Below are 17,545 nucleotides of genomic sequence, written 5' to 3'. Positions count from 1 at the left end.
CGAGACTTGCAAATCCCTCACAACAATAATAAGAGCATATTTAATAGTTTTATCTGTTAACAAATGAAATCATTTTTTTTGGTGACGTACAATATAAAAGGTAATTCTACCAAGCAATATGGATAAAAATGGACAATAAATGAAGTTAGTTTACGTGTCAATGGAAGATGAAGTAAATTGTAACACGCAAATTTGTATTTTAGTATATATTTTTTATGTTAATTTTTTTTTTCAGAAAGTAAAACCAGAATTAAATAACTCTACAAATAATAATAATAAAGAAAGAGTATATTGGCATATGTTGCCACCTTCCCACTGAAGGTGTAAAACTTATCAGTAATAAATTGAGAATTTAATTAATTATTACCATATTTATTGTTTATTGAAAAAATCACAACATTATTGTTAATATTTTTATATATGTTGATTATGCTGTAATTTATATAGATTTCATAAAGTTTGCTTTTTTATAATGTAAAACAATTCTAAAAAATTTTAAAATATTACTTTAAAAGTATTACATATAAAGAAATGCTCCTGTGAACACTAGTATATATAATTCTAAGATTTCAACCATGTAGATAAACTATTTCCACAATTTAATTTTTTAATATAATTACGTATCATTTATGTGTCAAACTGTATAAAGTCACATGGTGGCCAAATTCTTCCAATAAATATTTAATATAACTACATGCTTAGCACTTATTCCCCCATTTAATGTTATCATATACTTTTAATTAAATTGACATAAATTTTATCTTTCAAATATATAGTATTTACTCTCTTCATTCAAAAATATAAAATATTTTAACCAATCTCACCCCAATAAAGGAGTTATCTATTTTTAAACTAACTCTATCTTTTTATATTTATCCCTATTAAATATCTTATAATAAATATAAAGTCATTATCAATGGAGATATTTTTAAAAAAAGGTAATAATTACATCTTGAAAGAGTAAAAATGACTTACATTTTTTGAACATCCAACTCCTCAACAAATGCCTTACATTTTTCAATGGAGGAAGTATGTATTTATTTATTTATTATTTAATATTATTTTTCAATTAAAAAAATCTTATTAATTACATTTTTTTTATAATTTTTTAAAACAATAATTATACTTTAAAAAAATTTAAAATACTTTATATTTATAAATAAAATAAATTAAGGGTAAAAAATGTTATAAGATTTGTGTATAAAAAAATTAGGGATAATTTTAATAGAGATCTCTTGACCATACTTGTTGAAATTCAAAACCCTTAAATTTTAAAATTTTGCAATTTAGAAGTGCTGATTTGATATTAAATTTTTTAAAAAATAAAAAAATATCCTTCATTTTAAATAATATCAAAACTGTTTTACTTCACTTGTTAATTGCTTTATTTTATTTAGTCATTTATTTATAAAATGTTAATTTCCTTACTTCACTTGTTCATTTACACTTTTATTTTTTAGTATTCTAAATTCTTATCTTTTTATTTTTTGATATATTAGGTCTCTATAATAAAATATCAGCTGTTTATAAAAATAAAATTGCCTTATTAAAAAAATAAAATAAAATTGCCAGAAAGTGCCATTAAAAAAAGTGTGATTGTAATTTCACGCAACCCTTTAGTGAAACCCTAATTAAATTTGAAACCCCACCCTTGTCTAGCATCAAAGTATCCTGAAAAGTAATGATAATCGAGAATTGATTGAGGACTCCGACAGCCATTGCAATTTACAAAATGCCAGCACCGCTCTAATTTTGCTTGCCCTGTAAACAATAAATGAAAATGTGAAAATGAGTGAGTATCATTTATGGTATGATTAGTAGATGAAAATTCGCCTAGCGATTGGGAGTAGAGAAAAAATTCATATGGTATTTAGGCCGCTCTTTGGCGTACGAGGGTGTCCTACATTTTATTAAGGGACTGTTCCTATAGTTTGTTGAGGGATTAGAACCTAGCTTTCTCTATCAGTTTAATGAGGAAAATAACTCAGGGTATAAGACACCCCAGAGATTTGAGAATGGGGAAAGCTGTGGTTTGAGAGTGAGTCGCGTGATCTTTAATCGAGTCACACCTTATGATTGGTGAGCTTGGGTAGTCAAATCATATGGACAGAGCCCTATTTAATGTTATAGCCCACAGTTTTAGTTTGAGAAAATAAGAAAGTTATAAGGTTGGTTGATCATTGCCTATACAAATATATGATGTATCACATGTGTTAAGTTGTGGCAAGTCATGTGAATAAGGGGTCATGTCACATATTTGAGAATATGATGACAATACATGTGAGATAAAGAAGCTATTAAATGAGAAATGATGAATTATGATATGTGCAAGTATGTTTTAAGTGCTTAGTTTCATATGTATGTACTTATTTTAAAATTAATATATAACTGCATAGAGTAGGTTTTACCTTAGTTACTAAGTGATTAGATTCACACATTTCATTTAACACTTTTCAGGCTCTAGCTCTGATAATGAGAGGGAGAAGACTCTGGAGGTTAGAAATTAGCACATTCTTACTATATGCCTCTAATTTAGATTTATTTTATATAATAGTATATGATTACCAATTCTAAGTTGCATGCCATTACACTTGCACTATTTTGTTATTGCAAATGTCTGATTTGTATTTTGGACCTTGAGTATTTATGTATGTTGTGATATACTCCCTCCGGTCCTATTTATAAGTCATATCTACCAACCTCACCAATACCAATGCAACAACAGTATAAAGAATATTTATAAATGAAATTCCAAAACAACCCTTCAAATAAAAAACTAAAAAAATCCAAACAATATAATATTATTTTCTAAATAATTCTCTCTCATAGTACTTTACAAAAAGGTTTGTCAGTAAAATAAACTCAATAAAACAAAGGCTGTTAGCTTTATTTAGCGAGAAGGCCAAAATGAAATTGGTGGGAGGGGAATTTTTGGCCAGTTACATTCTTATAAAAATGATAGAAAAAGCAAATTGAGCAAAAGTACAAAAACGCTTGGGACCACAATATTCTTTAGCTGTCCAACACTGCCTTCCACTATGGAAAATTACTGCATACCTTTTGATTTAAATGCTCCAACTGAGGAAGATGGTGGGGACAACAGCAACAGTTTCTTGGACTTAAATGCTCTTCTTATGTGTGAGAATGTCTACCTAGACAACAATCAAAGTGAAAATCAACATGCAATCCATGAAGAAAGAAATGGTAAGAATATTTATGTTTATGAAATTTAGAATATTCCCATGTAAAATTTAACTTTCTAGAATCTATATTCAGTTGTTGAGAAGAATAAAGCTATTCAAATATAATCTACTTAAGAGTAATAATCAACTTTCATACTTTTTAAACATTTCAAGGCCTCTTAATACCTCAGCCAGCCTATCATAGATATCCACATGCTTATTAAGAAAATAGATGTCCACATCAGAAATATTAAAAGCTTTTTAAACATCCCAAGGCCCCTTAATACCTCAGCTAATGTGCTTATTAATAGCTTTTCACATGCATTGTAACATACTGAAGACTTTAAATTACATATCAATCAAGATATATTCAGAACTTCATGGAAAAGATACCTATAACAACTTCACAAACTCGTCAAGTTCTTTAGCGAGACGCATGCCACGCCCTCCACCACCTGCTATTGCTTAAGAAGCATAAAATGTTTGACAGCTAACATTAATCGGCATATATTTTAGTCCTCTAATTCATCGCAATGCTGCAGTTGCACTTGAACATGAAAGAATTAAGAATTAAGAAACTTTATGAAGGTCATTCAATCACCATCAACGTTCCCTTAAAATAATTATCATAGTTAGTTGAGTACTCAGTCAAGCATAAAACTTTTCCTCATCTGAAAGATTCTAACGAATAAAGACAACTCTTGGGTGATGAATACAACTACTTCACATCATAGTTACAGATGCAAACTAGAATGTCAATGCTGCTATAGTGTTTTCTCCAATAAAGGATACTGAAACATGAATGATTCCTTTAGGGCCCTTAAGAACAAATTATCATAGAGTTCAATCCAGAGGGACCTATATATTACATAAAGGGAAACAGGAAGATATCAACAAAGTTGGTTAGACACAACAACAAATCCATTTCTTTCTCTTGATTTATATATTACTAGCCAATCTTCTATTAATTCGGTTCAAACCTAATACCCAGTGCTGGGAAAGGGAATAAAAAGTGTTGGAGTTATTAAATTGTGTTCAAGTCATAAATTTCTTTACTAGGGAAACTAACTGGGATCATCCTTCTACTGATGTAATTTAAAGCTAGAAAGCTCGTCTTAAGGGAGTTGTAATTTAAAGCCCTTAATACCACATCTGTAATTTAAAGTATTTCCATTAAATCCTAGGTTATAAGTAATTCAAAACAGAAAACCTTTTTTCATAACAAAGAGAAATATCTAGACTTCAATTTTTGATAATAAAAGTTGCAGCTCCATACCTTAAACTGGTAGCAAATAGCAGATTCGGGGGCTCGATTTTCTTATTCCACTTCTTTGAGACTCTTAACATCAAGCTCTAGATGGATTTTCTTCTTTAACATCTTTATCACCTACAACATTACAAATTGTTTGATCAGCTGAATGCATGCAAATCTCATATAATTGAATGAAACTCTCTTACTATGTTCCTTGAAAATAAAGGTTATTTTCATTGAACAAGTGTGAGAGCTAGAGGATTAACTTACTCGCTGTATATTAAGTCATGCACGCAGAATTTCATATTTTATATAGAAAGTAGGGTGCACATAAACTTGTATGGACTTTTAATATGTAGTATCAATACACTCTTGAAATAGAAACAAATATGGGAGGCAATACAATTGAATCATTAAGATAGCCACTATGTAAAAGAAGGTTCTTATCAAATGAAGAACGTGTAGTCATTTGTAAGATTTTTTACACTCAAGTTGTGGAGGTAAATTGAGCAACATTACAACAAGAGAATAGCTTTAGTATACTTAGTTTCAATGAGAGTGATTCAACGCATTTGGAATCAAGTTAAAGAAACAGGTGACGCAACTCATAGAAAGACAAATAGGTGTGGAAGAAAGGGATATAATGTGAACATGGAACAAGTCATGGCAATTCTTGTACAGTAAAGAACTACATATAGGTCTCTTGTAAGTGTGTTAGGGGTTAACAAGACATCACTGATCAGACTAAAGAAAAACGGAGTTCTATAGCGCTATACCAGTACAATCAAACCACATTTAAAGGAGCAAAACATGCTTGCTAGATTGAGGTAGTGTTTGTCCATGCTAGAACAAGAAAGTATACCAAATAATCTAACTTTTCAATCAATGCACAACATAATCCATATTGATGCAAAATGGTTTTACATGATAAAGAAATCCCAGACCTACTACTTGGCAATAGGGGAAGAGCCACCATATCGAACATGCAAAAACAAGAATGATGTTAGTAAGGTTATGTTCCTAGTTACTGTGGCTAGGCCTAGATTTGATACACAAGGAAATGAAATTTTTTTTGAGAAGATTGGGTTGTTTTCATTTGTTACAAAAGAGGCAGCAAGGAGAAGGAGTGCAAACAGGGGCAGAGGCACAATGGAAACAAAACCAATCACGTCAATTACAAAAGAAGTGATGAAATCTTTCTTAATTAACAAGATGTTACCAGAAATCAAAGCCAAATGGCCAACAAGCCATGCAAGTGAAACCATTTATGTTCAACAAGATAATGCTCCTTGTCACATTCATGATAGTGATGTGGACTTTCATATGGCAGCAAGTAATGATGGGTTTGATATTCGCTTGATTTCCCAACCCCCAAATTCCCCTGATTTGAACATTTTAGATCTTGGTTATTTTAAGGCAATTCAAGTATTACAACACCATGAAGCACCTAAAACTATAGATGACCTTGTCAAGCTTGTAGAGAAGTCATTTTAAGTTTACACATCCAAGCAATTGAATAGGATATTCCTAACACTACAATCTACTATGATTGATATTATGAAGGACAGAGGTTTAAACAAGTATAAGCAAGGTCATTTGAAGAAGGATATGATGGAAAGAAAAGGTGACTTGCCTAATCAACTTAAGTGTGATCCCTACCTAATTGAAGAAGTTTTGGAGCACTTAGCATAGGTGGATGGATGATTGAGATTAAGGGGTGGATGTTTTTATAAATTCTTTATGTTTTGGTGATTAATATTTTGTGTTACAATTTGTCATGTAAATTGCAACACATAATATTAATAGTTAATATTTTGTAATAGATACTATTGGCAATGAAAAATGATGTCAAACAACCCCTAATCATAAAAGAATAAAACTGATCAAAGTTAAACAATATTAAACCAAGAACCCCTGATCATAAATTTATTTTGTAAAGGAATAGTATTCATCTTGTAAACAAAGAACCCCTGATCAAAGTGATGAAAATTTGAAGCAATTGACATAAGAGAAATTAATTCACTGGTACTACTTGCTCAATCAATAAAACAACCCCTGTTTTGCCATATTTCACAATGATACAGCTTATGGAAAAAACAAACTTGTTATCAAACATGGGAGACATTTCTACCTTTCCCCCCTTCGACCCTTCCTATTTTGATTCTGAAAAGTAACTCGAACAGGCTCTTACACAATCACAATTATATTTTTTGGTGACAAATCTATAATTATATTTAACACAAAGCTACCATACTTAGTTTAGCTGCTAGTAGCCAGGGGCTTAGGTGGTTCACAGAAATCTCATGTTTAATATCAGTAGGATCATAACAGGGTACGAATAGAATATTGTTACAAGAAGGATCATAACGGCATGCATATTTGATATCCTTTAAAATATAATTAACATAATATAATATCATCATCCATCAGACTGACAGACCGTGAGCATCCCAGACCTACTCCTTAATCAGCATAAGCTTAAATTCTAGATTAACTTAAATTATACAAAAGGTATAGAAAATTGAGATATCAAAGCATATAATGTAAAGTGTCATACACAAATCCCTTACGGTCCTTCTCTTCCTTAGTCGGATGTGTATAGTCTTCCTCAAGGAATGGAAACTTGTTCAAGTTGAAAGGGTGGACTATTTTTTTCTTTTCACTTCCTTTTGTGAACTCCAGTACTGCATCGCCGTCACTTACTTCTTCACCATCCTCGACTGCCTCTTCATTCAAATCAAATAAGTGAGATTTCTTCGCACGTACAACCTTAGCGTAGTTAGAAGATGCGAAGGAAGAACCATTCAGAGGAAGAGCCCTCAAAATCTTTTGGTTTAGAGAGTTTACCTCTCTAGAGAACTCGAGCGACCGTGAATCTTCTTCCCCGATAAGAGAATCGTCCACTATGCATGCCATTAGTTGATCCCATGACAGACCCTCAAAACGCTCCTCCATCGGACTTGAACAGTGAGATCCAGAGATATTGCACACCACAAAATGATTGACAACACTTGTGCAAATAACAGCAGAAGAGGAATTGCAATAGAGGAACAATGAGCTCGGTGGCGAAGATGAAATAGGCGATCGACGAAAACTGAGCAAAGATGGTGAGAGAAAAGGATGAAGATAGAGTGAGAGAGAGGACGCCAGTGAAATGTTAGGTTAGCCGAACGAAGATGAGTAAAGTAGCTAGGGGTATTTTCAGAATTTCATTTTAAAATGGGAAGTCTTTAGCTGTCAGTGACTTATAATGGGGACTAGATATATCTTCTAGAAATGGTCTTATAATGCGGACCGGAGGGAATGTATGTTTATAGGATCAAAATACTAGTGCAAGTGTAAAAATAAAGATTTGAACATGTTTTAATTAATTTGGGTGCTATACAATGAAAAATTGCCTCCCTTTTATTTTTGGTAAAAAGGGGTTGAGGAGTGAAATTTTGTTCTATTGTTGTTTAAGTATGTGTGACGTGTTATACTGATAATCTTAGGTTCAATGGACATGGTCCATGTGTTAAGAAGACTTTTGGCACTTGTTGAGGGTTTTGGATACCCTTTTTGTGTAAAAGTTGTGAAAAGTACATAAAACGTATTTTGGTATCCAACTTCTTGGTGTGACTTATTTTGAAAGTGAAACCCGTGCCATTAGCTAGTTCATGAAAAGATTTTTTCATAAATACCTAGACCATGTCATTGAAATGTCGAATAGAGAATCGAGACGTATTGAAAGTTCCCCAATTCTACTATCAGATAACAACAGGATTTACTAATTTTTCGTGCAATACGCCACAGCACATAGTGCCTGAGTCACGGCATGTGACATAGAGAGAAACATACCACAACGCAGCGTGCATGAGTCGCAACGCACTACCCTATATCACAGCACATATTTTGTTTTGTAATCATTTTTAAATTCTTTTACTTCTTTAAGGTATTCTATGCTTTTGAAACTTATTTTTTTTACTCTAGTATAAATAATTTTGATTGATTTAAACTCATTGTTATTAAAAAAACTTGGAATTTCTTGATTTTGAATTAAAAATTTGGTAATTGCTCTTTGAGTTAATCTTTTGATTACTATGAGCTTTATCAGCTAATTGGGTTGAGAGGAGTGAGATTTTACAGCTAACCAGAACCCGCTTAAAAATTTTAGGGTTAAGCCCAAAAAAATTAATTTTTTAATGTTCTCGATCGGGTTCAAGTTTAGCCCGAATACTCAAATAAAAAATATTTTTAAAAAAAAATATAAAATATAATAAGTATTAATTAATTTTTTAAGTTTTATATCATTTTATACTAAAATAAGACATATTTGAATGCACATTACTATAGATATTTTTTGAAAAAAATTAAAAATATTTATATTTTCATATTTTATTATTTGTAATTAATAAAGTATCTCAAAAGAATATTTAAAATATATTTTAATATTAATTTGTATATTCTGAGACCCAATTTTTTTTAAAAAAAGTTGAGTCCTATACATCATGTTCATATCCAAAAATATTTTATATTTTTTATAAAATAAGATAATTAATTTTAAGGTAAAAATAATTTTAAAAAAATTCAGGCGTGTACGAATTTCTAACTCTACTACTAAATAAATATAATAAATAAAATTTTTTAGATAATTATTTGATTATCATTTATGTCAGATTTGAGTTTTTTAGAAGGGGTAAGATGTTTTAAGCTCAATACAAATTAAGCTTGATTCAAATAAATTTGACCCGTCTGAATTACTGTCTCTAATTTGTACTGTGATCGTTTAACTTCAATAAATGATATGAAATGGTAATCATGGTTCATGGACGGTTATTTATTATGATATAATGGATTTTAGAAGCATTCTCTTGATTCCTGCCCTGAGCAATAATATCTGCAACAAGACAATGACTGTTCCTTGATACTTATTTCCATAGACATTGATTATGCTTTTAATTTCAATTTTAGTAGGTTCCTGTCAGGTTTAACCTTTTATTATAGTCTGACGAGCTTAGCCATAGGAAATGCCTTGAGCTTCCAAATATGCTTCCATTTAGCCATGAGGATCTCTGCAACTGCATGTACCTGCTTTAACTTCGAGTATTTGGCCACAAATCTTCTAAATAGAGTTGCTGAGTTAGAGGAAGTGTAAAATGAGGTAGCTCAATTTGGATCAAGTGGGAGAAGAGTAAATTTTTCAAAAAGTTGGTAAACTGTCACCAGGAAAAAAAAAATGAAAGTTAGTATATTCTTTTTTAAATAATTATCCCCATCATATTTGTAAATAACAAATTGCATATTTTATAGACTTTAATGATGCCATACATTCATAATATGATGCATACTGACATAGCTTACAAAATGAGACAAATTTGACCTCCTATTTCAAATGTTAGAAAGTGTTCGAAAGTTTGTGCACACACAAACACACAAATGATAACATAAATTTTTGTCAAGGCATGAGAATAAAGAGTATTTTGCGTCATTTGTAATTTAACTTCGTTTAAATTTAAATTTAAATTATAAAAAGGAAGTGTGAATCAGTAACAGTTAATAAATGACATTTAACATTAAGTTCTTGTTAATTACTTTAAATTCATGATTTAAAATTAGCTAACAAATTAAATTTTCAATAATTTTTTTTATAGCAACGTGATGTATTTAAATATTTAGTCAAATACAGAACATATAGTATGCATTTTTTAATATTTTTTTATATATTTAGCTACATATATATTTACTGAAAAAAATATTTTGATTATAATTTATAAAGATTAAAAAAATTAGTTAAGTGAAAAATTCCTTAAACATCACATTTAATTATTTGTGCTGGAAATTATTTTATATATATATATATATATATAAAGGAAAAAATTATTAATCTGGCTCAGTCCTTTTAGGACACGACCACTGCTTACCGATAAATTTACGTTTTCAAAGGTTTGACACGACAGTCTTCTGCAAGTTTCCTGTTGGCCCGGGTTGCTCTATTTGATATGGTTGGGCGAGTTGCGAGGGATTTCCTCAGTGAGACTTCTACTCAGTTTAGTCGACAACTATACAGAAGGTATGTTATTTTGATTCTCAACCTCTGATTTCTTCTCCTTTCCTCCTGAAGATCTGTTTTTCCGAGTGGAGCACCATGAAGCACATGTTAGTGGATGGCGACACGCCATTTCTTCCCCAAGAAATCGTTACAAACGTTCTCAAACGACTTCCTGTAAAATCCCTAATCCGATTTCAATGTGTCTGCAAAGATTGGAAAAATCTCATCAAGACCCCATCTTTCATCGCTGACCACCTCGACCACTCCACTCATCAAAACCCTTCTCTTCTTATCCAGCAAATGCAGATGAATTCTTTGTATTTATGTTTGCTCGATTGCAAGATGCAATTCCGTGAAGTTGAAAAGGCCCCTTTGATCAATTCCTTGGGGTGCGTTCGGATCATTGGTTCCAGCAATGGCTTGCTCTGTCTCGCTGATTATATGAGATATCCACCTTCCCCTTTATTATGGAATCCAGCGATTAGAGAGGTGAGACAGCTGCCCATAACTATTGATTATTTTGAGGGTAAGTGCGTTTTAGGATTTGGGTTCAGTCCAATTATTAATGATTACAAGATAGTGAGAATTTATGAGATTACTTTAGTTTGTCAAGTGGAAGTGTATTCATTAAGCACAGGATCATGGAAGGGTATAGAATTGGAGAACCTAAAGGGTGTAACACTTTTTACGAATGCTGTCACTGCTAATGGAGTTATGTTTTGGTATGGGTTAAAGCTGAGTAGTATACAAAACACTTATGTGATAGTTTCATTTGACATAGCATCGGAAGTGTTTACAGTGATACCATGGCCTGCCTTATTAAGTTATTCAGGTAAGCTTGCTGTTTATGAGAACAAACTTGCTATACTTTCTCATTCTAGGGTTGGAAATTCTCAATATTCTTTGCTTGATTTGGGTGTAATGGAGGATGGGGGTATAGGCTCATCTGGGGAGAGATGGAGTTCGAGTAAGAAATATATTCGCAGCTCCTATTCATTCAAGTTACTTCCTGGGACCCTTTGGTGGGATCAAATTGTGTGCATAGTTTTTGGACTGCCTGGAGTTAGTAGTGAAATTGAAATGGCAAATGATGGAGCAAAAGTTGGCTTATATCTTTTCAATGTCACTACTAATGAAGTTAAAAGGCTTCCCATCCCCAGACCTGGCCTTCATGTAGATGTTTTCAATTACGTGGAAAGCCTTATGCCAGTGGGCAACATCCATATTCAAGAGTCTTAATTTTTACATTGCAAATCTACCATCCATGTTTGCTGTAGATCATTATGTATCTGTAAGATTTGATGCTCTTCAGGGATGTAATATTGAATTATCAATTATGGATGCTGATATTTCTTGCTTTATGCGAGCTATCTGTTATATTTGTTCTGTTTTGTTTGCCCCCTTCTTTGAAGTATACATGTTATTGTTTGATTTCTGGTGTATGGCATTTGAGACAGATTTTTAATTATTGTACTAACATTGCTTATCAATATGCCATTTCACCTCTACCTCTACCACTCTGCTCACCAAGGGGAAAGAAAAAGTGATCAATAAGTCATGATCAATTCATTAAGCAATACATAATGAAAAATTGTTCTGTTGTAAATCCAACAAGTTATGGGATCTTTAAATACTATATATTTTCAGTTTATAATGAAAAGGCTCCTTCAGAACATGCTGTCACAGCATAAGAATTCAATGACCAGCACCATTGACAACAAGGTTCAGTATTCTTATAACGAGGCTACACTTAAGTGAGGATTTCCTCAAGGGTATCTGAAATGTAGGCAGGCACTCATGCATACTTGTCCTAGAAACTCTTCTTAAGCAATATAGATGCTTCATTGAGTTTAGGGGTTGATTCATATTCAACTGTATCTTTTTTTTATTTAAAGACCATAAATAATTGCGTGTAAACTCAGTTCAGGACATGCTTGTCGACAAGATTAAAACAAGTTTCTGCTTTATTTGAGTATTATTATATTGATGAATCATCTTCAGTAAAAGCATCTTGGCTATTGGCTAATATATTAGCAATCAACCAAAACTTGTAACAAGTTGTTCACCCCAAACAAAAATAGTGATAAGTTTATGCAATTATCAGTCAATCACAGAAAAACAAAACTTCTTAGTAAGATCATTAATAGTAGGTGTTAATTTTGCAAGGCAAAAACCAATAGAATACAAGCAACTCTATCAAGAAAGTTGTTAATTCTTGCCATTGTATGATTTCTGCTGTATGCGTAAGTAATGGATTTGTACGGTAATAGTCTAACCCAGGCGACTATTGCAACACAGATTGGACGTACACATGTTAGATTGCCAATTATATCCTAAGTAAACCGCATCGAATGGTCTGTAGTGGTATTGTGGTGATTATGGGTGTTTATCTGTTATGACATAATCGATGTTATACTCATCTCGATAGATATTGATTATGCTTTTGATAGAGATTTTACCTTCTATAGTCTCACCAGCCCTGCCACAGGCATGACAGATTGGAGAGGAGAGGAGCAGCATTTCCTTTTCCAAAGGTTTTATTCAGCTTCATTGCATGAACCCCATAGGAAATGTTTTAACTTTGTTATGAGCTTTGAGCTTCCAAGTCAGCCTCCATGAGTCTTACAGACCATTAACTCTTTAACTTGGATGGAAAAAAGAGTTTTCCTTCCCAGGCATACCAATAAATCATTTGTGGGCCTCAACCGAATAGGAATATTTAGAATCTCTCCCTCCGGGGAACCCAGCTGATGGAGGTAGAAGAGAAAGAGGGAGAGAGGAAGCAGAAGAGAAATAGAGAGGGAGAGAAAGATTAGTTTCATTCATAATAATCCATTACAGCTTAGAGACCTATTTATAAATAATATAACTAAATGCCCAACTACACTTGTATGCCTAATTACTCCTATTACTCTTAATTCTCATATATCAATACTCCTCCCAAAGGATCAGTACAAAAGTAGAAAGCAAAATTTGTATCTAAAATAAGAGTTTTTTTTTTAATAGAAAAAACATAGACTACTAGACTAGAGTTAGTGAGCTGAAGGAGTTGAAAGCAGCGGCAACATCAATCAGCTCTTGGCCAGGGTCAGGATCCAGCCACCCTAATTGGACCACCCATAATATCCCATTTCCAAAATACTTATGGGCCAGGGATGTGTGATAAGCCAACACCTAAACAAAAGAGAAATGTTGAAGCTCCCACACTTATGTCAAAATCAAACCCACTGTTATAGCTCATAGTTACATAAAACATGTGAGCAGGGGCTTGTTGGCTGTTGCGTGGAGAATATTTGGAGGACACCTGGGACAAATCTGCCAACTGCCATCATGGAAAACATTGATTCTTGGGATATTTTGACTATCACACATGCACCTAGCAGAATATTCAAGAAGCTTAGATGAAAACCCAGAACCCACGGCCTTCTGTGTGGCTTTACCCGACCCAACTTCTTTAACAACCATGGCACCGACAGTGCCCCATCCTTACTGAGCCGTTCGGTGCCTTGACGGATTGACAACTCCTTTTCAGTCATGTGGTTGACACTCCTTCGGTTGATGAAGGATGCGAACAGCCTCGGCAAGCATGTCCGTGAGACTAGAGGAGTTTCGAGAACCTCCAACAAAAACCCGAAATCCATGGCCACTTGCAAAGCCCCATACGACCCGTCTTCTTCTACTCTACTCGACCCAGGAATACTGAAAGAGGGAGCTGATCTTATTGGTTCCTTCACATTCATCTATTGATATGCCGTCTTCAGCAGTGCCGTCAGGATAGTCGGAGGTGAAAGAATCACTCAAGATTTGATAAGCCTCATTTATCTCTTGGGATCGTGAGGTTGTAGCATCTTGGTCCTTTTGAAACATAGTGGCGGCCAACGTCGTGCTATTGCTGATCTAGTGAAGCTTCTTTGCGTCGAAGCAGTCGAAGCGGACGTGAAGAGAATGGGTGTTCTTAACAGTGTTGATGGAAGGATGCTTGGAGAGAAGCTCGTTTATGGCGGCATTATCGACGGCACGGACAGTGATGTTGGTTCAGCGGCTAAACTCGGAAGAAAGGTGTGTGAGGGATGATTCGACTTCCTCTTCCTTGTAGTTAATCCGGCAACTTTGTTCTGTGTCACTTCTGTAGTCCTCTGCTTCCGATTTTCTCCAATCTCCTTGTCATTCTCATGTTTTTTTTTTTCCTTCATCTCCGTCAAGGTCATTCAATTCTGCCATTGTTTCGACGTCGATGTTACTGTTCTATTGCTGGTCGTCGAACTCAAGCACGTTTGAAACATGGTTCAGCTGTATAACGTCTGTGAGGATAGTTGGTTCAGTGACCACAGGAGAGTGCAGGCGCTGGCTGGTAAGAATTGAGAGCTTAGTCGAGATTTCGTACGTCAGGTGAAAAATGTGAGACATGGTCTGCTTGATTTGATAGGTTCCAAGATGATTAAAGAGAAATAAAAAATATAAATTTCTATTAACATATGAAATCAGAATTTGACTTCATAACATTAATCAGAGGACACAGAACTGATAAAAAAAAATAGAAGAAATAAATCTATGATATAGAACAAGAATCTCATTTTATATTTTTCTTAATAGCTACGCTTAGAAGAATCTCTAAAAGGCAAAATCTTAAAAGTCTGTTTTATTCATGATATGTCTGCTTTTATGTTGCTTTGCATATTTATATTGTTAATACAATATAAAATAATGAATAAAATTAGACAATTAGATAATTAAATAAAATTGAATAAAATCTCCTAAAATCTATATTTATATAAAATACTAAATAAAATTTAAAGGATTAAATATCTGAATAAAATTTAAATAATTAAACATCTGGATAATTATATAGATATCTAAATAAATATCTAAATATTTATATAAAGTCTAGATAACTAAATACGTAAATAAAATCTAAACAATATTATTAAATATCTAAAATAAATTAAAAATAATATTTATTTATAATATCTATCTTTTCAAATCAACCATTATTTCGAAACTCTATCATGATCTCAGTGAAGTTGTGATTTTGTTGGTCTAATGTCTGTTGGTTGCATTGAAGCAAAGCTAACTGCATATCCAAACAATCTTTGAGAGTACCAATGCGTTCATTGGATCAGCTCTCTAGCAGAGCCATGGTCAGAGAGAGGAAGTTCTGATACCTTTGATAGAGGTAGAAGAGAAAGAGGGAGAGAGAGGATACAAATAGTCTAACCCAAGCGACTATTGCAACACAGTACTGTAATACTCTATTGAGTTCACTCTTATTATTAATGATTACAGGTCTGTAAGATTTTCCAAGACTGATGTGGTTTGTGGAGTAGAAGTGTATTCATTAATCACAGAGTCTTGGAGAAACATATCGTCATTTCCCTACTTGAAAGATTTATCCATTTTTTCTGATGGTGTCACTATTAATGGAGTTATGTTTTGGCATGCTGCAAAACAAGGTGTGCAGCTTGCAGATGATACTGATGTGATAGTTTCATTGGATCTAATAACGGAAGTGTTTACAGTGACACCATCAAACTTGATTTGTATGAGGACAAACTTGCAACAATTTCTCACCGTGTTCAGTAAAACTCTATATTCTGCTGTTTATTTTGGGGTGGTGGAGGAAAGGGGTGTGAGTTCATCTGGGGAGAGATGGAATTTGAGTTGGAGATACGCGGGCAACCATCATCCATCCAAGTTACGTGCTGCGACCATTTGGAGGAATCAAATTGTCTACATTGATTTTGGAATGCCAAGACTTGGTGAAACTGAACGTAAAATGGAGAAGCAAAACTTGGCCTATATTTGATCGATGTTGCTACTAATGGACGTATGCAGTTTGCTGTCTCTAGACATGGACACGGCTTTTGTATAGGGCGTGTTTCCAATCATGTGGAAAGCCTTGTACCGATTGGCAACATCCAAAATTGAAGAGCCTTGATCCTCAAGGTTAATTATCACTTTGCCTGTAAGGTTACCAAAAGTATTTTCTTTGTTTAAGTATTTTTGATGGAAATATGTCCTTGTCAGTTTAGTTTAGACCTTTCTATAGTTTGATGCCCCTTGAAGATGTTATCTAGAGTGCAGTCCAGATGTTTGTTGCTTTATTTTACTTATCTATAATATTAGGTTGTCCATTTTTCTTTTCAAAGATAGATATATTTAATATTATTTAATTTCTTGTTTATGAACTATTTGGCAGTTTTTATAAGATATCTGATAATATTTTAATTTTTGCGCTAAGATTTCTCATCAATATGTGAAAAAGTGATTAATACAATTCATGATGAATACATCTCATAATTTGTGAAACTTTGTGCAATACATAAGAAAAAAGTGTTTTGATGTAACAACAATAGGTTATGTGGTCTTTGAATCCTCAATATTTTGAGTTTATCTTATATTTTTCTGGAACGATTATGAAAAGGCTCCTTAAGAGTAAATCACAGCATGAGAATTGAACAACCAGCATCATATATGACAACAGGTTGGTTCTTTGACAGAGGGAGAATCATTGATTAGAAATTGGTTTATCCCTTTCTACCGATAAAGTTTACATGTTTGGAGCGTAATTACAAAGAAGGATGAATGATGTTTTGGTTTCTATTAAGACCTGAATGATATCTTCTAGGTGTGACCATCGCATTTTCTGTGTGAAAAACTGAAAAATTGTATACACTGCTTTTCCTTCTGTTTTTTCCCCCAGATCCGTTTTGATTGATTCCATTAGAATTTTACCCAAATAATGTTAGGTAGCTTTTGATTAGTGATTTTGAATTTTTTATTTCAAATTTTAGATTTAAAATTTTTTATTTAGTATTTTAAAAAAAATGTCAAATTCTAATATTAAAATTTTTTATTTAGATCATGTTTAAAATAGTTGAACATAGAGCTAAAGCTTGGCTTTAACACCTTGAATTTTTGGACTCGCTTAAATACTTAAATTGTTAAGTATTATTATTTTGAGATTGAACATAATATGTTTTTTCTTGCAAATGACTCAAATTTAAGTTATTTAACATTGTTCACACAAATATGATATGCATTACAAGTGAAAGATATTCACTTTGTTAAAAAATATGAGGTATT

The 17,545-nt window shown here is 32.8% G+C and overlaps 2 protein-coding genes across 2 annotated transcripts; both read left to right on the top strand.

The window, feature by feature from the left end:
• Window positions 1–5,319: 5,319 nt before the first annotated feature.
• Window positions 5,320–5,928, top strand: LOC129286184 (uncharacterized). The gene has a single exon (XM_054922202.1). It carries the CDS (start codon window positions 5,320–5,322, stop codon window positions 5,926–5,928), a length of 609 nt encoding a protein of 202 aa, XP_054778177.1.
• Window positions 5,929–10,348: 4,420 nt separating this feature from the next.
• On the top strand, window positions 10,349–11,959 carry LOC129285319 (putative F-box protein At3g23960). The gene is made up of 2 exons (XM_054920955.1): window positions 10,349–10,483; window positions 10,760–11,959. The coding sequence occupies exon 2, from the start codon at window positions 10,763–10,765 to the stop codon at window positions 11,699–11,701; it is 939 nt and encodes a 312-aa protein (XP_054776930.1). The 5' UTR covers window positions 10,349–10,483; window positions 10,760–10,762; the 3' UTR covers window positions 11,702–11,959.
• Window positions 11,960–17,545: the final 5,586 nt, after the last annotated feature.

Source organism: Prosopis cineraria, unplaced genomic scaffold (assembly GCF_029017545.1).
Source record: "Prosopis cineraria cultivar Desert tree isolate PC_DT_omini unplaced genomic scaffold, ASM2901754v1 PC11, whole genome shotgun sequence".
Lineage (NCBI taxonomy): Eukaryota > Viridiplantae > Streptophyta > Magnoliopsida > Fabales > Fabaceae > Prosopis > Prosopis cineraria.
The sequence above is the reverse complement of the archived record's forward strand: the minus strand, read 5'-3'. Positions and strand labels throughout refer to the sequence as shown.

Coding starts and splice junctions, on each gene's coding strand:
- LOC129286184 (XM_054922202.1), top strand. CDS start 5,320: ATGCACAACATAATCCATATTGATGCAAAATGGTTTTACATGATAAAG.
- LOC129285319 (XM_054920955.1), top strand. CDS start 10,763: ATGCAGATGAATTCTTTGTATTTATGTTTGCTCGATTGCAAGATGCAA.